Genomic DNA, 21,519 nt, shown 5'->3' with positions numbered 1-21,519 from the left:
TCTCTATCTCTCTCTCTCTTAATAAACACATCAAAAGCCCAAAAACTAATCTTGAAAAAAAAAAAAGATGCTTATTCTGTCACTGTTCAAAGTTTAAGATACACAATTGCACTTTGATCTCAAATTTTATCAATTACATATGTATTTTTGGTTTAATTAACAAATGTTTTAGCCTGAATATAACTCCATAATAGTGCTTCTATCAAAAGTACGTCATAAAGTCTGAATTAAAAAAAAAAAAAAAAAATTCTGTAGCAACACAGTTCATGTAGCTCTGAATAAAGGGACCTTTTATTTCGCAGTAAATACATAAAATAAGCTAATATTGCTAATACTTTGTTGTATATGCCCCATCTAAATAAAAAAACCATCACGATCAAAACAAATTTACAAACATGTTTAATAGGTTTTTTTTTCAGGGGGGGAAATGGCCCCAAAGGCACCATGCGTCTTTTATTGTTAGATACATTTGTTTGATTACATTATCCAACCTCTACTTGGAAGTATAAAATTGCAATGCACAATGGTAACAAAGACAACAGTAAACCACCTTAAACCAAAACAACAACAACAACAAAAAGAACTGCCCACACCATTCAGAATATGATACATTAGATATCTCATTATTAATTATCAATATCAGCACAATCACACATTATTTTCAGTGAAGCATATGGCAAACACTGAAAGTCAAAAATACAACAGAATCAAAACAAAAACATTAATCTTGATATTGGCAAAAACAAGTCTGTATAAAAGATTAAACCTGCAAGAGGAGGAGGAGTGTTATTGTGTCTAGCCTGTGAAATATGACATTCAAAGCCAGATGTAGTTATTACACCGTCAAAAAAAAGGTGTATTTTTGTAGCACAATTGTCCAGTGAGCCACACAGAGTAGACACTTGTTTAGCAGGATCCATGACAGGACAGTTCTGTCTCTAACATGAGTCCTGCAATACTTTTGATATCTCCATCACAATGGAAAAAGATCAATACGTCTCCAGTAACCCCACCCTGCCCTTCCCCTATTTCTTTTCCAACCCTATAAATAACAATCAATGGTCATACTCCACAGCACAGAGACAATAGCTCTCATTCACGACAATGAATCAATTCGATTTCGTGCGTAATGTCAGTAAAAAATCGTCTTAAATATAAAAACTGAACTTATGCAGCTTCTCCACACGTTACACGGAGAAGGGTGAAGCAAATCAACCGACTTCACAGCATACAATCTCTTTTTTAAACAAAAGAAACAGTGATGAACTTCTCTCCACTTTAAGCCATGGTCTCTGTGCTGAGTTATTGATCACAAGTATGGACATATAAAGGCCGCGCCCCCCGACAAAAAAAGAAACATACTCCTATGTAACACATATTCCTTTAACATCCACTTACTCACAGTACAGAAACTATTCATTTTTCAATTAGGCTACATAACTCAAGGCAGAAATAAGCACTGCTGTTGCTTCACCCCCCTCCCCCTCCCCCTCCCCCCTCCCCTCCCAACACTTCTGGATCTTTTAAGTGCAACCAAGCACACGTCTTCAAACAGAGAGAAATAACAGGGGATCTCATAAGGATGGCAAAGCCCTGGCTTTCTGTCAGAGTAGCAGTTGTACAAGGCATCCCTAGTGTCAGAAGTGATCTACAGAAAGATGCTTGTAAGACCTGATTTTTGAAAACTGTGTAATAAAACATAAAAAGGCAGAACCTAGAAAGTACTGTCACACAATAAACCTTCTCCCTGTACACTTGGACTGTAAAATGTGGGACAAATGGTTTATAAAAAAAAATGAAAGTGAACAATCCCATCCCATTCCTTTGTGTGCCAGAATACAAAAACTGCCTCTATGCAGAACTGAGAGGTGTCTTTCCAATTTTTTATGACAGAAACATCTGTCTGAATATTTTCTGTTTCTTAAAAACAAGAGGTAGTAAAAAAAAAAAAAAAAAAAAAAAAAAAAAGGCAATCCAAAGTGGCAGGCAATGATATCATCTTTGGAGAAAAGGCACTTTCTTTCCTAACAAATCTACAAAAACAACACTACTTGGCTCTTGTTTTTTTTCTCTTCCATGGTCCTGCTCTCGCTACTCTTGCAATCTTTTACACACTTCTCTTAATGCTCAAAGTTCGCTTAGTTACTTTAAGAGTCCTTTCAACACTATCACATTCTCTTTCCCTCAATCAAACATATCAAACGCCATCGATTACCTTGGCAAAAGTGACCCACTTCATAGAAAGCATGTTTAAACACATGGAAATAGCTCTTTGTTAGAAAAATCCATAATTCTTCAAAAATTTCTTTGCGTGCTGGCAAGATGAGATTCACTCCTTAATCTGCTGTGAACAACTTTTTCTTTAAAGCATTTAATGTGTCCATGTTAGTCCGGTCTAGGATTGTTTGAATGTTTTTTTTTTTGTTGTTGTCTTTCCTGGATGGTTGAGCTGGTTCGAAGAGAGATTGTGTAACGCTTCTGTCTGGCTTTTCCAAAGAAAAAAAAAACCTTCCTGAAGATCTGTTAGTCTTTAACAAGTCTGTAGACGTGATATTGAGCTCCATGTTCACTCGTAGAAACCTCAAAAACAAACGCTATACAGAGCAGCGTCTCCTGGGTGTCACGGTTTGTCACCACCTGGGGGGGGGGGGGAGGCATATGGGAAGTTAGCAAAAGATATTGCATCCAGTTAAAATCAGTTGTTTGTTAAAGCAATAGTTCGACATTTTGGGAAAATCATTTTTACTGCTCTCTAGTCAAAAAATTGATAAGAAGTCTTATACAGTTCTCTTGCTATATCTTATCTAGTGTTGTAGTACTCCAAATCGGTCTTGGTCTAAAGACCGGTCTCGAGACCACTTTTTGAAGGTCCCGGTCTCGTCTTAGAATCGAAATAAAAAGAGCTGTAAAAAACAAAATATTGTAGTAAGGTTTCAGGCTAGCTGTTTTACCCCAGGTTACACTCTTTATGCTAAGCTAAGCTATCAGAAGTCGGCTGTTGTATGAAACTGACTGTAGAAACATTAAAGTGTTATCAGTCATCTCATCTATCTCTGGGCAATAGGGTAACATTTTATATACTCCCAGAAATGGGAGTGTTTGTTACCTGTAGGATAGTGAAGTTTTCAAGAACACTGTTCATCATGTATTTTTCCGGCAAGTGTTTGAGTTTGTGGATAAAGTTGATCATGTACTCGCACATCGGAGAGCGGTGGATCCTGTAAACACACCTTCCTCCCTCCATTCGAGCGTACTCTGTCTGCAACACACACAAACACACACACACACACACACACACACACACACACACACACACACACACACACACACACACAGGCAAATCATGTAAACTGAAGAGTATTTCAAGTGTTTGAGTGAAAAATAGAGTTAATTAATGAATTAATGTTCTTACCTCTACTTTCTCTACCACCTGCTTGCCAAACGAGCAGACTTTGGTTGAAACAGTGATGGTCATGTTTTCAAGGCTGCTGTACTGGCTGCTGACGCCATAGAAAGAACCAGGGCCATCCTGCATGCCGCTGCTGTTTAGATCCGCCTGCATCAGTCATCCATTTAATAAAGTTAGTGATCATCGTCACTTAAGTGGATGAAATTTAATTTGTTCATAGCACATGGATTATGTAGTTGCAATAAATTATTTTAATGGTATTTTTTTCTGTGCAACAACTTGAGACGAGGGTTGAGGACATAAGTGTGAGCAGACTGTTTACGAACAAAGATAAATGCACGATGCAAGAATCCATGTTGTAATGCCGTCACATGATCTTACGATAATATCTTTAACCAAGATAAGAAAACCACCACTCTGTGATAGAATAAGGAACCTTTTTCACAAGATTTGCTACCAGATGTGTCCCTCTGAAGGTAGTCAACTTAAAGAAAATATGCAAAATCCTGTATTTGATCATGCCTATAAACCCCTCTATTTCCCCTTCTATTGACCACGCCCCTCTCTGGAAGGGCCTGGGTGGCTCAGGATTTCTTGCTCCATGCCCTATTGTTTACGGTGAGAAGGCAGACTCTGGTAGCACAAACACCTAGCTGTGGGAGTGTGACCCACCTGGGGAGGGGTTAGTGCCCTTTGTGATGTCACAGAGGGAACATTTTCAAACGGCCTGTTTGAGAACACATTTTCTGAAAAGGGGAGCAGGCAAAAGACGGAGAAGATGGACTTTTCTCATAATTGGGGGGTTTGGCTAGGGACAAATTATAGTGTTCGAAAAACATGGTAAAATAAATGTAGCTAAATATGTGGCCTTTAATATTAGTTAGTTTAGTTAGTTTAGAGAACTAGCCAGTAGTAGCCAAGTCATTTTAGAGACTTGTGTTTGAACTGGTCATGTTTCTACCCTTTGAGCTAAAAAGTCAAACATAATGTAAGCTTTTTTTTTTGGGGGTATAATGTTGCACAATGAGAACTACAGTAAGAACTTTTAGATAGTACTGTGATATCAACCCACCCAGAATTTAACTAGGAAGAACGCGTTCTGAGGGCCTTTCTCATACAGCTCTTTGAGCCCGCCCTTCTTCTCAGGGAACTTGTCGTAGATCTGCCGGATGTCGACGGCCTCGAGAAGTGGGTCGCTGTAGGAGGGGTTGGTCTGTCCAATGTGGACAAACAGGTGTTTGCTGTACTGCAGTGGACAAAGATGGAAGAAAGCGGTTGACTTCAAGAACATCTTAAACAAAAATAAACATGACATCGTGGTCGAAGAGTATCTGTAGTATTTAAAAAGCTTCTGTACTATCGTTTTAAAACATGTGCTGTTGAAAAGTATCAAAGTATCAAAAATGTTGACAACCATTCCCTGGTCCTACTCAGGGCCTGTTCAATACACCCTCCATGTCTGTATGATACTGTTGGATAGTTGACTGTAAATGTTCACTCACGTTGTCTGGGTCTCTCTGGACCTCCATGAAGGCGGAGTACTCCAGCATCCGCAGCTTGGAGGAGGCGATGGTCCGGTCCTGCCACACGGGCACTGCGGTCGCAGACGGTGGAGGAGGAGGTGCCAAGGGCTCATAACCTGGAACGCACACAGAAACAAATGATTAAATAACTGAAGTCTGTTTCAGTTTGAAAAATCCTCTCATAGAATTCCTTCATTCATACTTACTCGGTATGGATGTTGGCACGTGACCTGAAAGGCTTGGGTATGGGGGCTGTGCAAAAGGTTTGATACTGAAAGAAAAGGATCGGTATAGTAAGACAACGGTGTTCTACACACTATTTAAACCTGATGATTTCACACACGGGTTCTCCTTTATTTGCATTTCTTCAATAATGAAACTCTGTTAGTGTAAAAAGTGTAAGCATGTGTTGTTGCACCAGCTAGGCGTAAGTCCACCTGCTTCGTTGCTCCTCAATAATGCAAAATAGCATCAGTTCATTTACTTAAAAAACTGATGAGAATTTCTTTTTTTTTTTTTAAGATATGAGTACTTTCTTGGGGGGAATTGAGCTCAAACTCTGTGAGGATTTATCTCCCCTGTTCCCGTTTTCTTAATCAAATTTGAAGCAGTTAATTTGCCTGGTGGTGGTTTACATCAGTGCAGGAAACAAACAGTACAAAAATACAGTGAAGAAGAAGAGTTAGTGCTGCTTTGTGGCCACAGCTGAACCTCGGCTAGGGGGAACTTACGCATGGCTGGTGCGGCCAAACCCAGGAGTCCTTCCCGGGTTGAGATCTAGAACCATCCTGGTGTGCAAAAATTTGATTTGTTAAACATGCCCACCTGACATTTGACCATACTCCCTTACTCACTCAAACACTAAATATTTACTAATCTCTAGAACCATGTTCTCTCTAAGCACACCCTGATACCACCCCACATAGATGTTGTGGGTTCTGCAGCGAGGTTTACTTACTCCTGAGAGGGTCCAGGCTGGGTTTGGATAGCAGGCCAGAACTGAAGGGTAAGAAAATGTGTTAATTTATTGAACGATGATCAAATTCAAATATCATTTTGCATTAAAAATGAACTGGGCTCACTCTGGGTGGTTGGTAGGAGGCAGGGGGCAGTGGTGGAAGGTGATTCTTGATCATAGTCGGGGAGACGATCTGTGCAGACGACAGTGCTGCCATGTTCTGCAAGGCTTTGTCTTTAGACGCCTGATCCTACAGAACCAAACAGAACAGTGACCGGAGTCAACCACAAGGTGGCACCAGAACCTGAACATTATATCTACTGCGGCACTATGATGTAGCGTGAAGCAAAAATTATTTATATTTTAAAAAATGTATTTGTAGCTTTAAGGAAAATAATTTACCAAACTCTGAATTTAAAAATGTATACATATTTAATAATTCAAAGAAGAACTACTTAGAGTTTACAAGCCATAATTCTGTTCAAACTATACTAATAACTTGATAAATAAAATAATACATTGAAAAAATCAAAAGCAGCTTGATAGAAGCAAAGAGAAGAGAACATGTTTAGGCTCAGCTCACAACAAAAATCGGGATCACCACAGGAAATAGAGAATAAAGAGAGTGCATTGATTTGAAATGCAGATTTGCATCCCTGTTGCTTCCAACAGTGTATAAATCATAAATTCAAGTTTTATTATTCTGATGAAAGAAGTACTATGTAAGAAATGGGTGGAAAAATATACAAAAGCCAACCAACGATGGATATTTTAGAATTAATAAACACATTCATTAAAATGCATCCTCATTTTTTTTTCATGTCTGCAAAAAAACAAACAGATCAGATAAAAAGCACTTAAGCTACTCAAGCTATGACTTTGCAGTCAAAAGAAAGATGCCTCAGGAGCAAGACCCCGAATCACAGAGCAACACCTTATTCAAAGCAAGCAAGATTTCAGCCTCTGGCAGAGGCTGAGGGGGGATTACGCTACATCAGGCAGGAGCTGCAGCACTACTGTGTATTTCAAAGCTTGGCTGTTTCTAAGCATTGCTTCACTAAAGGACTGCAATGGGGCAGGACGCCATGCCAGCAGAGGGCCTTAGCAAGGGGACAGTGCACTGGTGCGGCCAAACAAAGGAGGGGAGGGGAAGCATATTGCACAAGTCAGATCAACTTACCAAATTCATCGCCTGAATCAAAAAAGAGAGACACATTAGTTCTGTGCAGTTCTACATGATGTGTTCAGATAAGTGAAGTTTTGGTTGGCATTATATTTATCTACATGCTCTTCAACCAAAATTCATTTCAATCGCAGCTGTACACAGTTTTATGCCTTACTATGGAATAAAATCAACTAACAGTTTTCAGAACACGGACAGTACATTTGACTATTATGTAATCCAGGGGCGGAGCCAAGGGTGGCCAGGGCCACAAAATCCCAAGCTATGATTGGCTATTTGCCTTGTTAGAGGCACGTTATGTTATGTTATGTGTTGGAATCAACAATTTGCGTTTTGTTGCAACTGGCAGCTAGTAGCTTTCTTTGCATTTCAATGTTTACGTTTCCCTTTGTAAGTACTTTAAATTGTGACTTTGGACATACAGCTACGTTTGAGTCCTTAAATATGATTTAAATGTTGCAGCTCTGTTGTGTAACTTTTTAAATGTAATGTAGAAACAGTAATGTAACATCTGTATCAAACCTTCATGTTGGTAGTGGGCTGTCAAATACATTTCAATAGTTAATCGCGATTAATGGCATTTTCCATTCCATCATTTCAGATTTAAAAATAAAAGATGTTGTGCTTCTATTTAGAATTGAAGTACTGCCTTAAGATGAAAGTACTTAACTTGCTGTTTGAATTCAACCCAGCTTTGATTTTGAAATAAAATAAGGACCTTCATGAAGATCGAAGGTTAAAACATTAACTTAACCACAGAATAAGGAACTCGTCAAGGATCAAAAACTAAATAAAAACAGTAAAGAGGAGTAAAGAGTGAACTGTTTGATGTCATAAGGTGGATATTACTTTGGACTCTTCAATTGAGCTGTCTGAGAGTTTTTGTTTTTTAAGTGAAAATGAGCCATTCAAAATGCAGCATTTTGTTTTCCATCACTGTGACTACAGGGAGACTGTGCTGTGGCCTAAAGGGACAACATAGCATCCAATTAATCGTGATAAAAAAAAAAAATAATGCATTAATCAGGATTAACTAGTTGATGTCGACAGCGCTAGTTTTTTAGTTAAATAAATTATAATTGCTGGAGATGGAAAGGATTAATAAATTATATACATTTGTGTGTATGTGTGTGTTTGTTAGTTTGTGCGCACTTCACACTTCAGGCCCCGCCTGCATAAGTCAGTGTCCCCACTCAAAACAGTCTAGCGGCCCTACCTCAGCTGAATTTTACAATATGTATTTCAAAAGGAGATTTACAGTTTTCTTGTTTTTCTGTAGCACAGTCCTTCAATGTTTTACTATTGACACTGCACTGAGTAGACTTTTTAGCAGCCACACTTTAACTTCAGGTTTTTTTTAAACTGATGCTACAATTTACATAATTCACTTCGAGAAAGCAGTTGCATTTCGTCAGCATGTGCCCACGAGTGTGAACTCATGAAATACAGAACAATACTGGTGTAATTTTCCTAAAAATAATATTTCAACTCAAATATGTCACAAAGTGCAAAGGAGACAAAATACAGATGTTTTATGAGCAGGTAAGTATTAGAGAAAGACAAGATGAATTCCTCCAAGAAGAGAGAACAAAAAAACCACATCACAACAGAACAGGTGGTTTTATGAGCTTATCCTGGTTACTGTAGGGTCAATTCAGAACACGTTTATACAAAGTAAGTTTTACAATTAAACACATTGTTTTAGATAAGCTAACCCCAAAAGTATATATGTGTTTGGAAACTCGTGTAAATTTAAACACTGCCTTTTTTGATGCCTTAGTGTAAAAGTGAAAAGAGTGGGGATGAAAATATGGTGGCTCTGCTTTGTCAGTCACAAGACTTTCCTATTGAGAACTTCTAACTTCTTAAAAATACAGCAGCAAATGAAGGGACGTTTTGGCTCTCTTTGATCAGTCTTATAACTTTGCATTCAAGATGAACGTTTCATGGAAAGCACAGAAAACTTGTAGTGCCAGATAAACAATCACATCAATCACAGCTGGATGAGCTGAATGACATACAATACCAAAGGAAAGATTTGGTCTTTGAAAGTTGATTTCAAAATCATTGTCAATCAGGGATACTATTGTCCACTGCAGGATTAGTGTGCATAAAGAGGTGAAGTTAAGTCAAAGTTAGCATGTTTTGTAATTTTCTGTATCTAGGTTATGTGTAAGGAAATATGAAGAAAAGACCGATACAGAAGATGTCAAGAGAACGGGGAAATAGGAAGAACAACAAAAGGTCAAAAAGTGAATGACTGTTTTTTTTCTGGATGATTTTAGCAAATCATTTCACAGACAGATTGATTAAAGAGGCCAGAGGTCTCAGAGTAGAGGGAGTTTGAGGGATAGAAGAAGTCTGAGAGAAGCTGCAGAAGCTCGGTTGGCACAGAGGACAGATTCAGAGCTGGAGCAACATGCAGCAAAATACAGTTTTTTATTGGCCCTGAGTAACTGCAGCTCCTTTAGCATTCCTTGACAGACAAAGCTTTACAATCGGCTACCATACATTTACTAGAGTGGTGAGATTAGCCTCGAAGTTAATGCAGCTTCGACCTCTTTGAAGAGGTCAAAAAAAGTTGTTTGTTGGTGCACTGCAATGCATGCTGCAGAAGCAGGAAGTAGTTCAAAGATAACTCATTCAGTTGTTATTTGATTCATTTTAAACCAATATAGTATAATAGCAGAGCTAGCATCCACTATATCTAGCATGAGCTGGCCCTGGATCAAAGCATGGACAGATAATTCTGTACACAAATTAGCTGGTTAGTGCAAAGCCAAGCCGTAAACCAGCCCCGCCGAGCCCGCCGTGAAGCGCATACCTTTAGCTTTGACTGGATCTCGCGAGATTTTCTCCGGGCGAGAACTTGCAAGTGGCTAGAAACCTGCACAGAAGAATAGCCAAGAGGAGGGAAGAGGAAAAGGAGACAGGGAGTGAAAAGACAAGGGAAGAAAGAGAGAAGCCGTAACCAAAGAGGAAAGAGACGCCCAGTCAGTGTCGCCGGGAGGCAGGCTGGTGGCACCTACCTTTATACCCGCCTGGTATTCACGCACTTTCTTCCGTGCTAACACCTGTATGTGACTAGACACCTAAAGGGGTGTGAGACAGTATTTGAGCATAAAAAAAGACATGCACTCAGTTAGAGGCTCATAAAGGTGCTGGCAGAAACCGTTAATACACACTTACAGAGATAATGAGTTTAATACTAAATAACATGCAAATAATCTGATTTAAAGGAACAGTGGTTGTATTCTATGCTTTACTCATAAACAACAAATCCCACGAAGAGACAAAACCAACAAATAATAATAAAATAAAACATGCCCTGTGTATGTCAGATTTTACCTCAAAATTTGATCCAAAAACTTAAAAGAATTCATCAATGAGCCACACTGTTGAACCGGGTGACCTCCTCCTTCGCTGAAGTTCATTTTCATCAACAAACATTGTCCCGCTACTTTGACCACTCACAAGGGCATCGAATGTGTATTAATCCGCTCCTAAAAATAGTCCCAGACAAATGCATAATATACTCCTGGTTAAGCATTGTTTACTACAGTGCCCAGGTATTCCAAGGACCTTGTTCATCTTTTTAAAATAATGTAATCGATGTGTTTCTGAATAACTATCATTAGCTGTTCACAAAATTAACGGTAGAATGTGCTAGTGTTGTCATAAAAGACAGGGCCGATAAGATGAAAAATAGATCACTATAAAAGCTCTTTAACTCTTAGGACTAAAGTGATTTCAGTTTCGAGCAGTGTTGTTAGTGTCAAATACATTCAACTGTAGTGACATGTCTCTTACTGTATACAACAGATAGCTCCGTCTGAGTATCTCAATCAGACTTACAACAGCACTGGGACTTCACTATGTGTATCACTTCCTTGAAGTTGTTCTAAAATGACATACATGAATGCCACATAATCGATCTTACAGCAAACGGTAGTGGTCTAGAATACCTTTTAGACAACTTTGCACCACTAAAGGCGGATTTTTTTTGTCACATATCATCTGAGTAAGTGGGTGAGTTTTACGAGTTTTAATGTGAAGACATACACAAAGGAGCAAAGTGTGCAGGAAACTGTTTCTGTGTTGATTGGCAACAGCCCAGTTCCTGTCAAGTTGCAGAACTCGTTTTGTTGGTAGAGCCAGATAAATGATTTAAAGTTGTTGCCTCTAAATGTTGACTACAAAATGCTGCTTATGGAGACATTGTATGAAAGCAGTATCTCAATGCCATACTTAAATGATATTCAGTACAACAGTGTGGCCTTTAATGTGACATCACTTCTTGTGTTTTTACATAGTTTGACTTGAATGTACAGATTTATGTTAAATGCTTCTCATATTTCCTCATTAAGTGTATTCTTCACTTCTCAGATTAACTATAACAGAGCTGGTTGGTTTGTTTTATTCATAGGATTTGTTATCAATACAATATGAATATAATAAACTCCATTAAATGATTAACAATCATCTTTTTTACATTATAAACAATCGATGCATTTAAAAAAAACTGTGGCTCATTGAAGCAGCAATTCACACTTTTAACCCGTCTGGTTATCTCTGTTTTTATTCTCATTGTTGTCAGTTACTAAAACAAAACTCATGCAAGATTATTGAACTCAAACCATCAAAGTCATTTAAACCTGTTCACCTGTTTTCTTGTGCGGGTTTTTCCTGTCCTCAGCTTTATGTACCTTGCTATCAATTCATTCCGACCTGCAATAAAAAAAACACAGAAGGACAGGTCACAACCAAAACCAATATTATGAAAAAACAGAGGATGAGATATTCTGACATTACGGACAATACCCTTGATTGAACACAAGGTGGCACTGTCATCACATATTGAATACACATCAGGTAGAAAAGAACAGCAGTGTGACCTTTCCCAGAGCTCCTCAGACCCTGGCCAAACACACTTTTGACACAGGCCACAGGTCACAATAGCACCTCTGTTTCCTATAAGAGACTCTGTTTTAAAATGCTAGCTGCCATTTTTTGTAAAAAGCCAATGTCGGCTTTTAAACGGTGGATTTTTTTTTTTTGTTTCATTTCCAAGTTTTCATTAGCCTGTTTCACACCTTCTTATTGTCTGCTCACAAGGCCCCGAAACCTAATTACAGATTGCTCAGAAAACAGAACCATGTTTTTCATGACATAACATCTACTCTCGACATTCTGCACAAACAGGTTGTGCAGAGAACAGGCGTCTATTCTGGGCTGCCGTGGTCCTCTTTACACTCAAGGCTTTGCAATGAAATTTAACAAGCTTTGCCGTCTCAGCAGAGTGCACCTCGGATCAGACAAGAATCATCTTAGGGTAAATGAGAAATGCAAAACAGGCATCATTATAGTGTCTAAAGGAAAATTAGTCTTTCCCTTTTTTTACTTCTTTTCTTTGCCAAGTCATGTTTGCTGGGTTTTTGTGGCTGAAAATTGGGCAAAGGGAAGAGGTTGGACCACTCGATGACTATGAATAATGACTTCAACTCGTAAAAATTTGCTGACAGTAATTTACGTCAACATAAACTGGTCACGACTGGCCTTCTTTTACCAAAAGAGACACACACAATAGACAGTGTGTCTAAGCAGTTTAACAGCCTTTAGAGTATCCAGACACATAATGACAGGAGAAACAAGTCCTGTTTCTCACACACTCTTTAGGACTTGGCCTCGAGAAGGCCCTGGTTACTGCAATTACCATAAAAGTACTGCAGCCCATCTCCAGCAGGCTTGCAGCATTCACCGTTCCCTCCAACCAGTCAGCCCGGCGGTCAGCCAGCAGAGCAGAGCTGAACTGTCTGCCTATACTGAGCTGGCCCGTCCCCCCTCTGCCTGAGGCCAAGGATGGACACGCCTGCTCCAGCGCCTCCGCATTCCTCACATTCCTCTAAGCCTGTCACATCTGTGCTAGCCAGTCTGATTGGCCTTTGCCTGTGAACACAGCCAGAGCTCTGGTGAACACACACATGCTCATATGCTCTTCCAGCTCAGGGAGAAGCAGGGGTTAGAGCCGGGGGTGAGGGCCATTAGGTTGGGGTAGGGGGGTCGACAGTTAGAGGGGCAAAAGGGGCAGCTGATGCTGTAACTCTTGGAGGAAACACAAAGCCATAACTGTCTCTGCCAACAACTGCCACCTGGCAGCAAAGCAGCCCCTTTTCCCAAAACAACAGCACTGTGTGACCCCGCACCCAACGGACAGCAGCACCTGCTGCCGACCGTCCCAGCTCAGGATGGCAGAGAGAGAACAATGCCAGCTCGACCCCCGCACAACTGTCACTCTCAATCTCTTCAGCTCAGGAGCAGGGGGGGGGGGGATATCTCAACAAAGTAAAGACAGAGTTCTACAATATGTTTTATAGACTGCAAAGTACCATAAACTGAGCTTGTCAAACTTTCCCATACTTCAATACTTTACAAATCAACTTATGTTGAAACAATACGATATCTGCCATTTAATAATTGATATTAACAGAAAGTACTGATCTTTGAAATTATTATTAAACAAAATGTGCCATGAGCAGAAGAGAGAGCACCGTTTAAATAGCACTAATACATTGGTAATATTTTGGAACTGAAACGTCGTTTAGGCAATGTGCAGGAGTTTGCCTTTTAGTAGTTTTGGTACTAAAAAACAAGAAATTACCCCATTTGGATTCCTAGGACTTGTATTTTTGTTGCTGTGTTATCGTACCAGGTATCATTTGATTGTTACTAAAATCTCACAGATTAAAACTCTAGTATCGTGGCAACTCTTCTGTACACCGAGGCACAGTAAAAACTAGGACATACGGGTTTGACTAAAAAGATGAACAACTTCTCAGAGAGTGGTACAGTTGGTTATAAATTATCTGCAGAAATTCAGACACTCCAAGCTAAGGAGTCAAAACTGAATCTTTTATTTTCAATTTTATAGGAATGATCCCAACTCAGAAAACGTTTTCTAACAGCGCTGAGCACAACAACTGTTGGCATGGCACGACAGATCAAAAATGTGTCTTCATCTGTTAAACAGTGGAGTGCTGTGGTAGGGAGCTGTTGGGATGATCACTCCAGTTTTTCCACAACATCTGGTGGGTTTGATGAAATTTTAAATTACAGCTTTTGTTTTATGTGATATACAGTTGGACAGCGAGTCCCCTCTTTGGAGCGGGATAGAAAATATCTCCAGTTTCACATCAATTTTAATAAGGTTTGAACTGACTCGGAAAAGGAACTGTGAAGCAGAAACTCTGGCTCTCCTTTCTCTATTTTTATGAAGAAGGACAAACTGGATCATAAAACTATTGCATTAAATTAAACAGAAACTTGTTTTATCATTTGTAACATCCTTTAACAAGGCCGAAAGAAGTGACTTTAGAAACACTGAGGTACTCAGTCTCCCACATCCTCCTCTTCACACCCATGGTTTTGTAAAGGACAGCTTATGACACAAATGAAGGGTTAACATAATCACTAAGGAGAGACCTGAGTTTAACCCCGGTCCTCACCACAAAAAAATTGCTGAAAGGGCTTAAACAACAGCGTCTGCATCATCAAAACCCGAAGATTGATTGAGCTGAGGCCATCAAAACCAAACCTGTCACTGGACGTTATCTCATTGGTAAATAACATTTATTATGGTTTGCACATTTTGAGGACAATATAAACTACTGCCTGTTTTTTTTAGAACAGTATCAAAGTAGATGGAGATTTTCATTATCTAGTATTATTCAATGCTTACGATATCTTCATTTTAGAATTAGCCAGTTTAGAGTTCCCCTCTGCTACAGGCGTGGTATAAAGAACCAAATATGATTATCAATATCTTTTAACAGTTGTTTACCACTTAGCTTGTATAGCTCTGATATACTGTAAGTGCTATTATTGTTGTGTGGCCTGGCTGAGCACACTGAAGGAATTCAAATGTTTAAACGAGCTGAGAACCTTCAGTCATGCTAAGCTAAGCTAAGCTAATGTAGCAGCAAGCAGCTCAGATTTCAGCCTCTTCCATGGGGCACAACCTAACCGCTAGGCCATCTGTACCCCGTATACAACAACTTGTTCATTGATATTTGTATCCATGGGACTATATGGAGTAGTTTCTTTAACTTTTAAAGTTGTTTGAACTACCTTTGTCTTGTATTTTTTGGTTTTATGTGAAATATGTCAACTTGCTTGTCTGAACTTGATGAATGTTAAACTGGAGTCGAATTCCTTGTATGTTCCCGCATCTTTGGCTAATAAAACTGCTTCTTAATCTGAATCTGAAATTGGTTTCATACAGAGACAGTAAATTATGGTGTTGGATTATTGCATTATAGCAATCTTACACGAGACCACATTTTTGGTTTTTGAGGCATTTTTAAGCGCGGTATCTCAAACTGTACTTTATGATACTTTTAGTATTTAGACGTATTGCTGTCTCGAGGCCCAGCAGAGATTTTGGCCGCAGCTGTAGAGAGAGCATCTGCTCAGACTTGACGATGATTGAAGGTCAGGTAGATGTTGCAAACACTGGTCCGACACAGCGGGGGAACATGACAGGTGCATACACAGACACAGAAACACAGCTGTACAATCGCATGCACAGCCTTACTTCTCCTCAGCTTCTCATTTCTCCACCCTTGCTGTCTCCCTATCTCTCTACCCTCTCTCTGTGAGCTGCTCATGATTCCCCTGTCGATTGCTCAACACCCACTCAGATCGCTGCAGGCAGCCATTCTTCTTAACCTCTTCCTCGACTGAACACGCCCATCTTTTTCTTTTACTACATGACCGCTGGAATTTTCCACTTCCATGCTAAGATAGCGAGCAAAAAGGTGATCTCTCTCTTCACTCCCTGATACTTCCAACGCCCTCCTCCCTTTCGCTCGCTCTCTCTGTCTCTCTCTTGAACCCTTTCCCCACCCATATTCTCTCCCCTCCTCCCTTCTCATAACATTGAGGTAATCCTAAATTGCTAACATACTGCTCAGCCATGACTGAAAACATTCCTAACATCTCAGTGAGGGAGCTGACAGGGAAGGCCTGCTCAGTCATCATTACAGAGTGCCCCCCCCCACCCCTCCTTTCCCCCCGCCTCTCTCTCTTTTATACCTTTACACACATCTTTCCTCACTACTTTACACATGCGCTGAACCTGATGCTAATTCCTAATGTGGTCTTCAAAGGTCAAAACAGACATAAGCCTCCCCTGTAGCGCTGAAATCTTTCTCTTTTTTTTTTTTGTGTACCCAGAGTGCTTTGCAGTCATGACAGCTGCAGGGCTGAGATAGAGAGAAAGAGAGGTGTGTGCTCAGGCTTTGACATACCTGTCTAGGCCAGAAAACGCAGGGGAACAACATGTCAGTACAGCCCCGAAGCAAAACAAGACAAGCAACATTTTTTTGACATACACGCATCTTATGAAGATACTTCCTCTGAACTTAAGTTGTGAAATGTGTCAACTATTTAATCCTACTAAGAACAAGTGTCTCTGTGCTGCAACTGTACTTCGACTGGTTTGTCTATAGTTTCTTAAGGTTTAGAAGACGCCACAGATAATCACCCACCAGTAAATTCACTTATACATTGAATCATTCTTTACTTTCCAAGTAGAATAATGTCTTTGATAGCACTGTCATATCTCTCGGTTAAATATAGAGGTCTTCTACCGAGCTGGTTTTTGGAGCTATTATTGATGCAAATCTGTTTGTAAATGCGTACGCAAATCTGCAAATATGTCGACCAATTTATGAATGCATAAAAAGTTGTTAATGGCTGAAAAGTCTGAGCGTTGTCATACTACATGATCTGGAGTAAAAACACAAATCAGCTCTGCGTATGCATTTGTGGATCTATTTATGCATTTGACAAACAGTTTGGCACCAATAATATCTGTATACCTGTTAGCTTAGTGTTGAGCCTGTAAACACAAGGGGACAGCTGGCCTTTCTAAGTCCAAAGGAAGTGGAATTGCCCCCCCAAGCTAAATTTAGACATTTTATACATGTACGTGTTGATTTACAATTTCAAGGTTTTACTTGGGATTGGGGGATTATGTGGCAGACTTTTTTTCCTGGCAAAATCTATTGTCTTCCTGGTCCAGCAAACTCTTTAGTTTTTGTTCCTTTGTTTGGTGCCTTATATATATATATTAGTTTAGAAATGGCTTGCGAGTGGATTTAGTTACTCTCTGACTTCTTCTTCTGTCTCCGCTGTTAGCTGAGCTAATCGGCTGCTAGCTAAAATATTAAGATTAAAACACAGCGTTTAAGGTGGTATCAAAAATGGTGGAAAAGCGGGCGCTGATTTAGCTCAGTGGTGGAATTGCACAACTCATACTCAGAGGATGTAGACCTCAAAGCTGCGGCCCTGGGTTTGACTCCCAACGTGGCCCTTTACCTCATCTTGTTCCCCACTTTCTTATCTCTTCTGACTCCATCCACTCTCCTGTCCACTCAATAAAGGCATGAACAGCCCAAAAATAATTTTATAAATAGTAGAAAGTCTCCTGATGCTTCCACAGTCTACTCTCTGAGAGCATCATCGTAGATCCAACACTTCAACAAAGACAGAATAATATGATTAACATGTCTGACAAATACAGACATAACTGTTAGAAGATTAGAACTAGAGCTAAAACTAGAGGTTTGACTTCTTATACAGTTGGTCTGAAACAATTGGAATAATCATTAACATGTGGTATTTATTAAAATTAAGCGTTATGTTTCTTTGAACTCTCGGTCACCCCCGTGCTGCGTAAATGACTGGCAATGCTACCGGGAAGTCTAGACAGGTTTGTAGGGCAAAGAATACACATGTATAAGCAGTCATCTTGCTAAGGCAGTGGAAATTTGCAAAGGTTTTCCCACCATATGAAAAAAATCCTGGCAGCAAAAGTGGAATTCCCAATGGGAGGGATGACTTGCCTTGCTTTTGGAGGCCACTTGGAGTCTGAGACTGCAAGGTAGACAGTATTACATACAGAGCAATCGTTAACATTCCCCTCGGCTCACGTCAGGGCAGCTTTTAGACATCTGAGGTAATCACCTTGTGAGAGGGCTTCTTCTGGGGCATGCCTTGGCTGTGCCAGCAGAGCCTCAGATGACTTATTGTAAATTGAGAGGGTGTTTAGTGCTGTAGAAAAAAACAGGCCTCTCAAAGGGGTCCTGACAGTTTGTTGCTAAGAGGGCAGGTTTGTGCACCGCCGGCCTCTTTGTTGACGTCCTGATGATAAACGTACAGAGCCGGGGACACAACACTGACATGCTAAAGAGGACTGAGGGGTCACTTAGGTAAATTTAGATATGCCTGTAGTGGTCTGTGCCAATGGTCTGTACACAAATTAAAAGCATGTTGTAAACTAGGTGCCTAATTCTGGGAATTAAGAGTCAAATGTTCCCTTTAATAACTGCATTGCATCCCATAAAAAAGGGTTTACTGTGAACAGAATATGGTGCCATGAGTCCAACAGTTTAGTCTGTATCAAACTTTTTTTCCCCTTCGGCTTCAAGTGGAAGATGAATTAGGCAGGTAGCAAGTATTTAGTCTATAAAATGTCAGAAAATTGCAAAAAATGCATATCCCAAGATCCTCGAGGCCAAGGCAATGCCCTACAATGTCTTGTTTAGTCTACTACCAGTCTAAAAATCCACAAAAATGTGAGTGACAATGACTTTTTTTTATCTTGAATAGAAATAAACTGCTTGTTTCCTCACTAATATGCTCCTTCAGCCTGGATCAGAGTAGCAGCAGGAGCTGCAGCAGCCGCTGAGTAATCTCAGGTATGTGCTTCTCCTTGAATATCCAAATCTGCCCCGACGAATGAGAGGACGAGATTCCATCTCGGCTGAATCATGCCAAAAGAATCCAATCTGACGTCAAGCCATTAAACGTTAAAAAAAACCCGCCTTTTTCAACACAAACACTAATGCTTTAAAAAAAACACACAGCCTGCCCGAGGAGTCTGGTGGCAATGATTGATGGTTTTTATGGTCGCTCTGAAGCTGGAATCAATCAACTTTTTGAAACTTGATGGACAATAATTAAAGGGCAGGAAAGTCTTACAAAGCGCGGCCCCGAGGGAGTTGTATTACTCTGGTGAAAATAACACAATTTCATAAAAACCCGAAAGAGGTTTGGTGAGGACAGCAGCAAGAAGAACAGTGAAGCTTTCATTCTTGTCAATCAACATTTACGGCTGCTCAGCAAATCTTTGCATGCAAAATGTAATCACAAGAGCATGCACTGTCTCAACAACAGGAACGGGAAAGAGGGTTCAAAGTAATGCGAAACAAATGTGTTAAATGTTCTACACCTGGATGTGAGAGATTCTGCCAAACAACTCGCCAACTTATCCATCTGGAGTTTTTCAGGACATTAAGGGCTCAACACCTGCAGTTTAATGAACGCACTGCAGGAAACAGCATAACTTCTTCAAAACAATAAGGATGTATAAAATCCTTCTCATGCCAACTCGATGTTTTTGTTCCTGAGTCTCGCTGAACTCCCGCTGTGCTAATTATCGCTAATTTAACCAAACCTTTAGCATCAAACGCAGCGCTCTTGTAGGAAACGGCTTCAACCAGTCACCTAAAGGCAAAACTCTCCCAGCTATACCGGTTTTTAGGAGTGCATGATGTTAGGGATAAAAAAAATAAAAAAAAACACAAAGGCTGAAAGGGGAGTGAGGAAGAAGAGAGGCTGTAAAACAGAGGGCATAAAAATAAGCTGTAAAGAAAAGAGCTGTGACGAAAAAGACAGGTGTAAATCAGGGGGAGAGATGCTTTCAGGACAGCAATAACCAACTCTGGGAGCGCTGGTGTGACTGGAAGAACCTGCCCCTGGGTCACAGCCCGACAGGTAGAGACTTGTCAAAGAGAGCTGTGTGTGGAGAGAAAACATTCACCTCGGTGTCAAAGCTGTGACACGAACACAAGAGGAAGAAAAGAAGTCTTCTCATCTCTCTTTAGGGCACTTTAGTGAATGTTTGAGCCACAAACCTCTGTGGTATTGATGGGTTTTCATTCTTGTGCATCCATTACCGGAATGATTTCCATATAATCGTTGTTCTATTGTTGCTCTGGCTTTGGACTCACCATACATCTTCCCCTCGTCTGACAGGATGATTTTCCTCCTGCCACAGGGAGGGTAGATGGCGAGGGCCTCCTGGAAGCTCTGCTCGATATCCGGGCTCCACACCCCCTCGGCGTCGCCATCCAGGGTCTTGTCCTCGTTGTCCACGTCCAGCCCATCTTCTGGGCTTCCGTTGGCGCTCCACTCGTTGGACGCAATGGTGGCGGCTCCCCCTGGGCCCGACCCCGAGCCCCGATATCAAATGATCTGTGGGAAATCTGTGGAGCACAGACACAAGATCTTCAAAATAACAGTCGTGCAAAACACCAAACAGTTTTAACCCTTCAAAAACCTTTTTTTCTTTTATTACAATTGACAAGTTCTACCACAAAACAAAACCAACAGTTATTGGACACATTCATCGCAGCAAGAGACAACTCCTCATTCCTCTGAAACCTAGAGACCCATTGGTGTTTAAAAATATATCAGTGCAGCCCATAGTTTTTGTGGTTATGGTCTTTAGATTCTTTCTTTCTTTTCCTATCTTTTCCAATGTTTTATTGACGGTTACATTAAGTGTCAGACTAGGAGCAGCCATGGGGGCTTGTCTGTGATATCTATGATTTTGATGTTTGGTTCGAATGATTCCTGTATTAATATTCTCAGATAATTGTAATCAGTATTTTTGTTATGCATTTGTTCTTTACACCTTCCCTCTAATGGGATTTTAATGATGCTTCCTCTTGAAGTTCTTCACCTAAGGCTGTTTTGAATGTTTGACCACACCTGCCATCACAGTTACTGTCAGCTTTTAAGTGTACTAATCTGTATACACTGAACATGGGCGTGGCCCCCGGTGTTCATACAGTATCACCTGAAGAAGACCTCTGCTCCAAACGCTGTGACTGAACTGTTTGGAGGCTGTGAGTGAGTGTGCAGTAGAGGTGTGGGAACAAATCAATCTTATCTTGTGAGATTTTAAATAGATTCATAACTTCCATAAATCTAATTTAATTTAATTTAATCTAATCAGTCAGTCCCTGGATGTCTGGAGTAGATCCTGAAGTATGTACTAATTCAAAAATGAATCATGAATCCAGAATCATTTTGAATCAAAAAACTGATTCTGAATCGACTCCTGACCCCAGAAATCGAATCGAACCGTGAGACACCCAAAGATTCCCAGCCCTAGTGTGCAGGCGGAGCTTTCTTTTCTGACAGCCATATAGAGAATACAAAAGTCATGAGTATGATACATTCAAAAAAAGACATGAAATAACAAGTGAAAGCAGCAAATATTTGTTTAAAGAACCACGATCATAAATAAACTTTCCAGAACATTTACAGCCAGATGTGCCGGCCTCCAAGTCGTTTAAAACCACCTTTGAAGCATCCA

General features: G+C 40.2%; 1 protein-coding gene across 1 annotated transcript; it reads right to left on the bottom strand.

Annotated features, from left to right (window-relative positions):
- Positions 1–381: 381 nt before the first annotated feature.
- LOC132977238 (transcriptional enhancer factor TEF-5-like) lies at positions 382–20,381 on the bottom strand (the record flags this gene model as incomplete). Its single annotated transcript, XM_061041705.1, has 13 exons — positions 382–2,637; positions 3,107–3,259; positions 3,413–3,556; positions 4,482–4,655; positions 4,912–5,048; positions 5,139–5,203; positions 5,664–5,720; positions 5,891–5,931; positions 6,015–6,140; positions 7,071–7,082; positions 10,103–10,165; positions 11,737–11,801; positions 20,147–20,381. Coding segments are annotated over 13 exons (1,386 nt in total), but the record flags the coding sequence as incomplete, so codon positions are not given.
- Between the last annotated feature and the right edge of the window lie 1,138 nt (positions 20,382–21,519).

Source organism: Labrus mixtus, chromosome 7 (assembly GCF_963584025.1).
Source record: "Labrus mixtus chromosome 7, fLabMix1.1, whole genome shotgun sequence".
NCBI classification, from domain to species: Eukaryota; Metazoa; Chordata; class Actinopteri; order Labriformes; family Labridae; genus Labrus; species Labrus mixtus.
The sequence above is the reverse complement of the archived record's forward strand: the minus strand, read 5'-3'. Positions and strand labels throughout refer to the sequence as shown.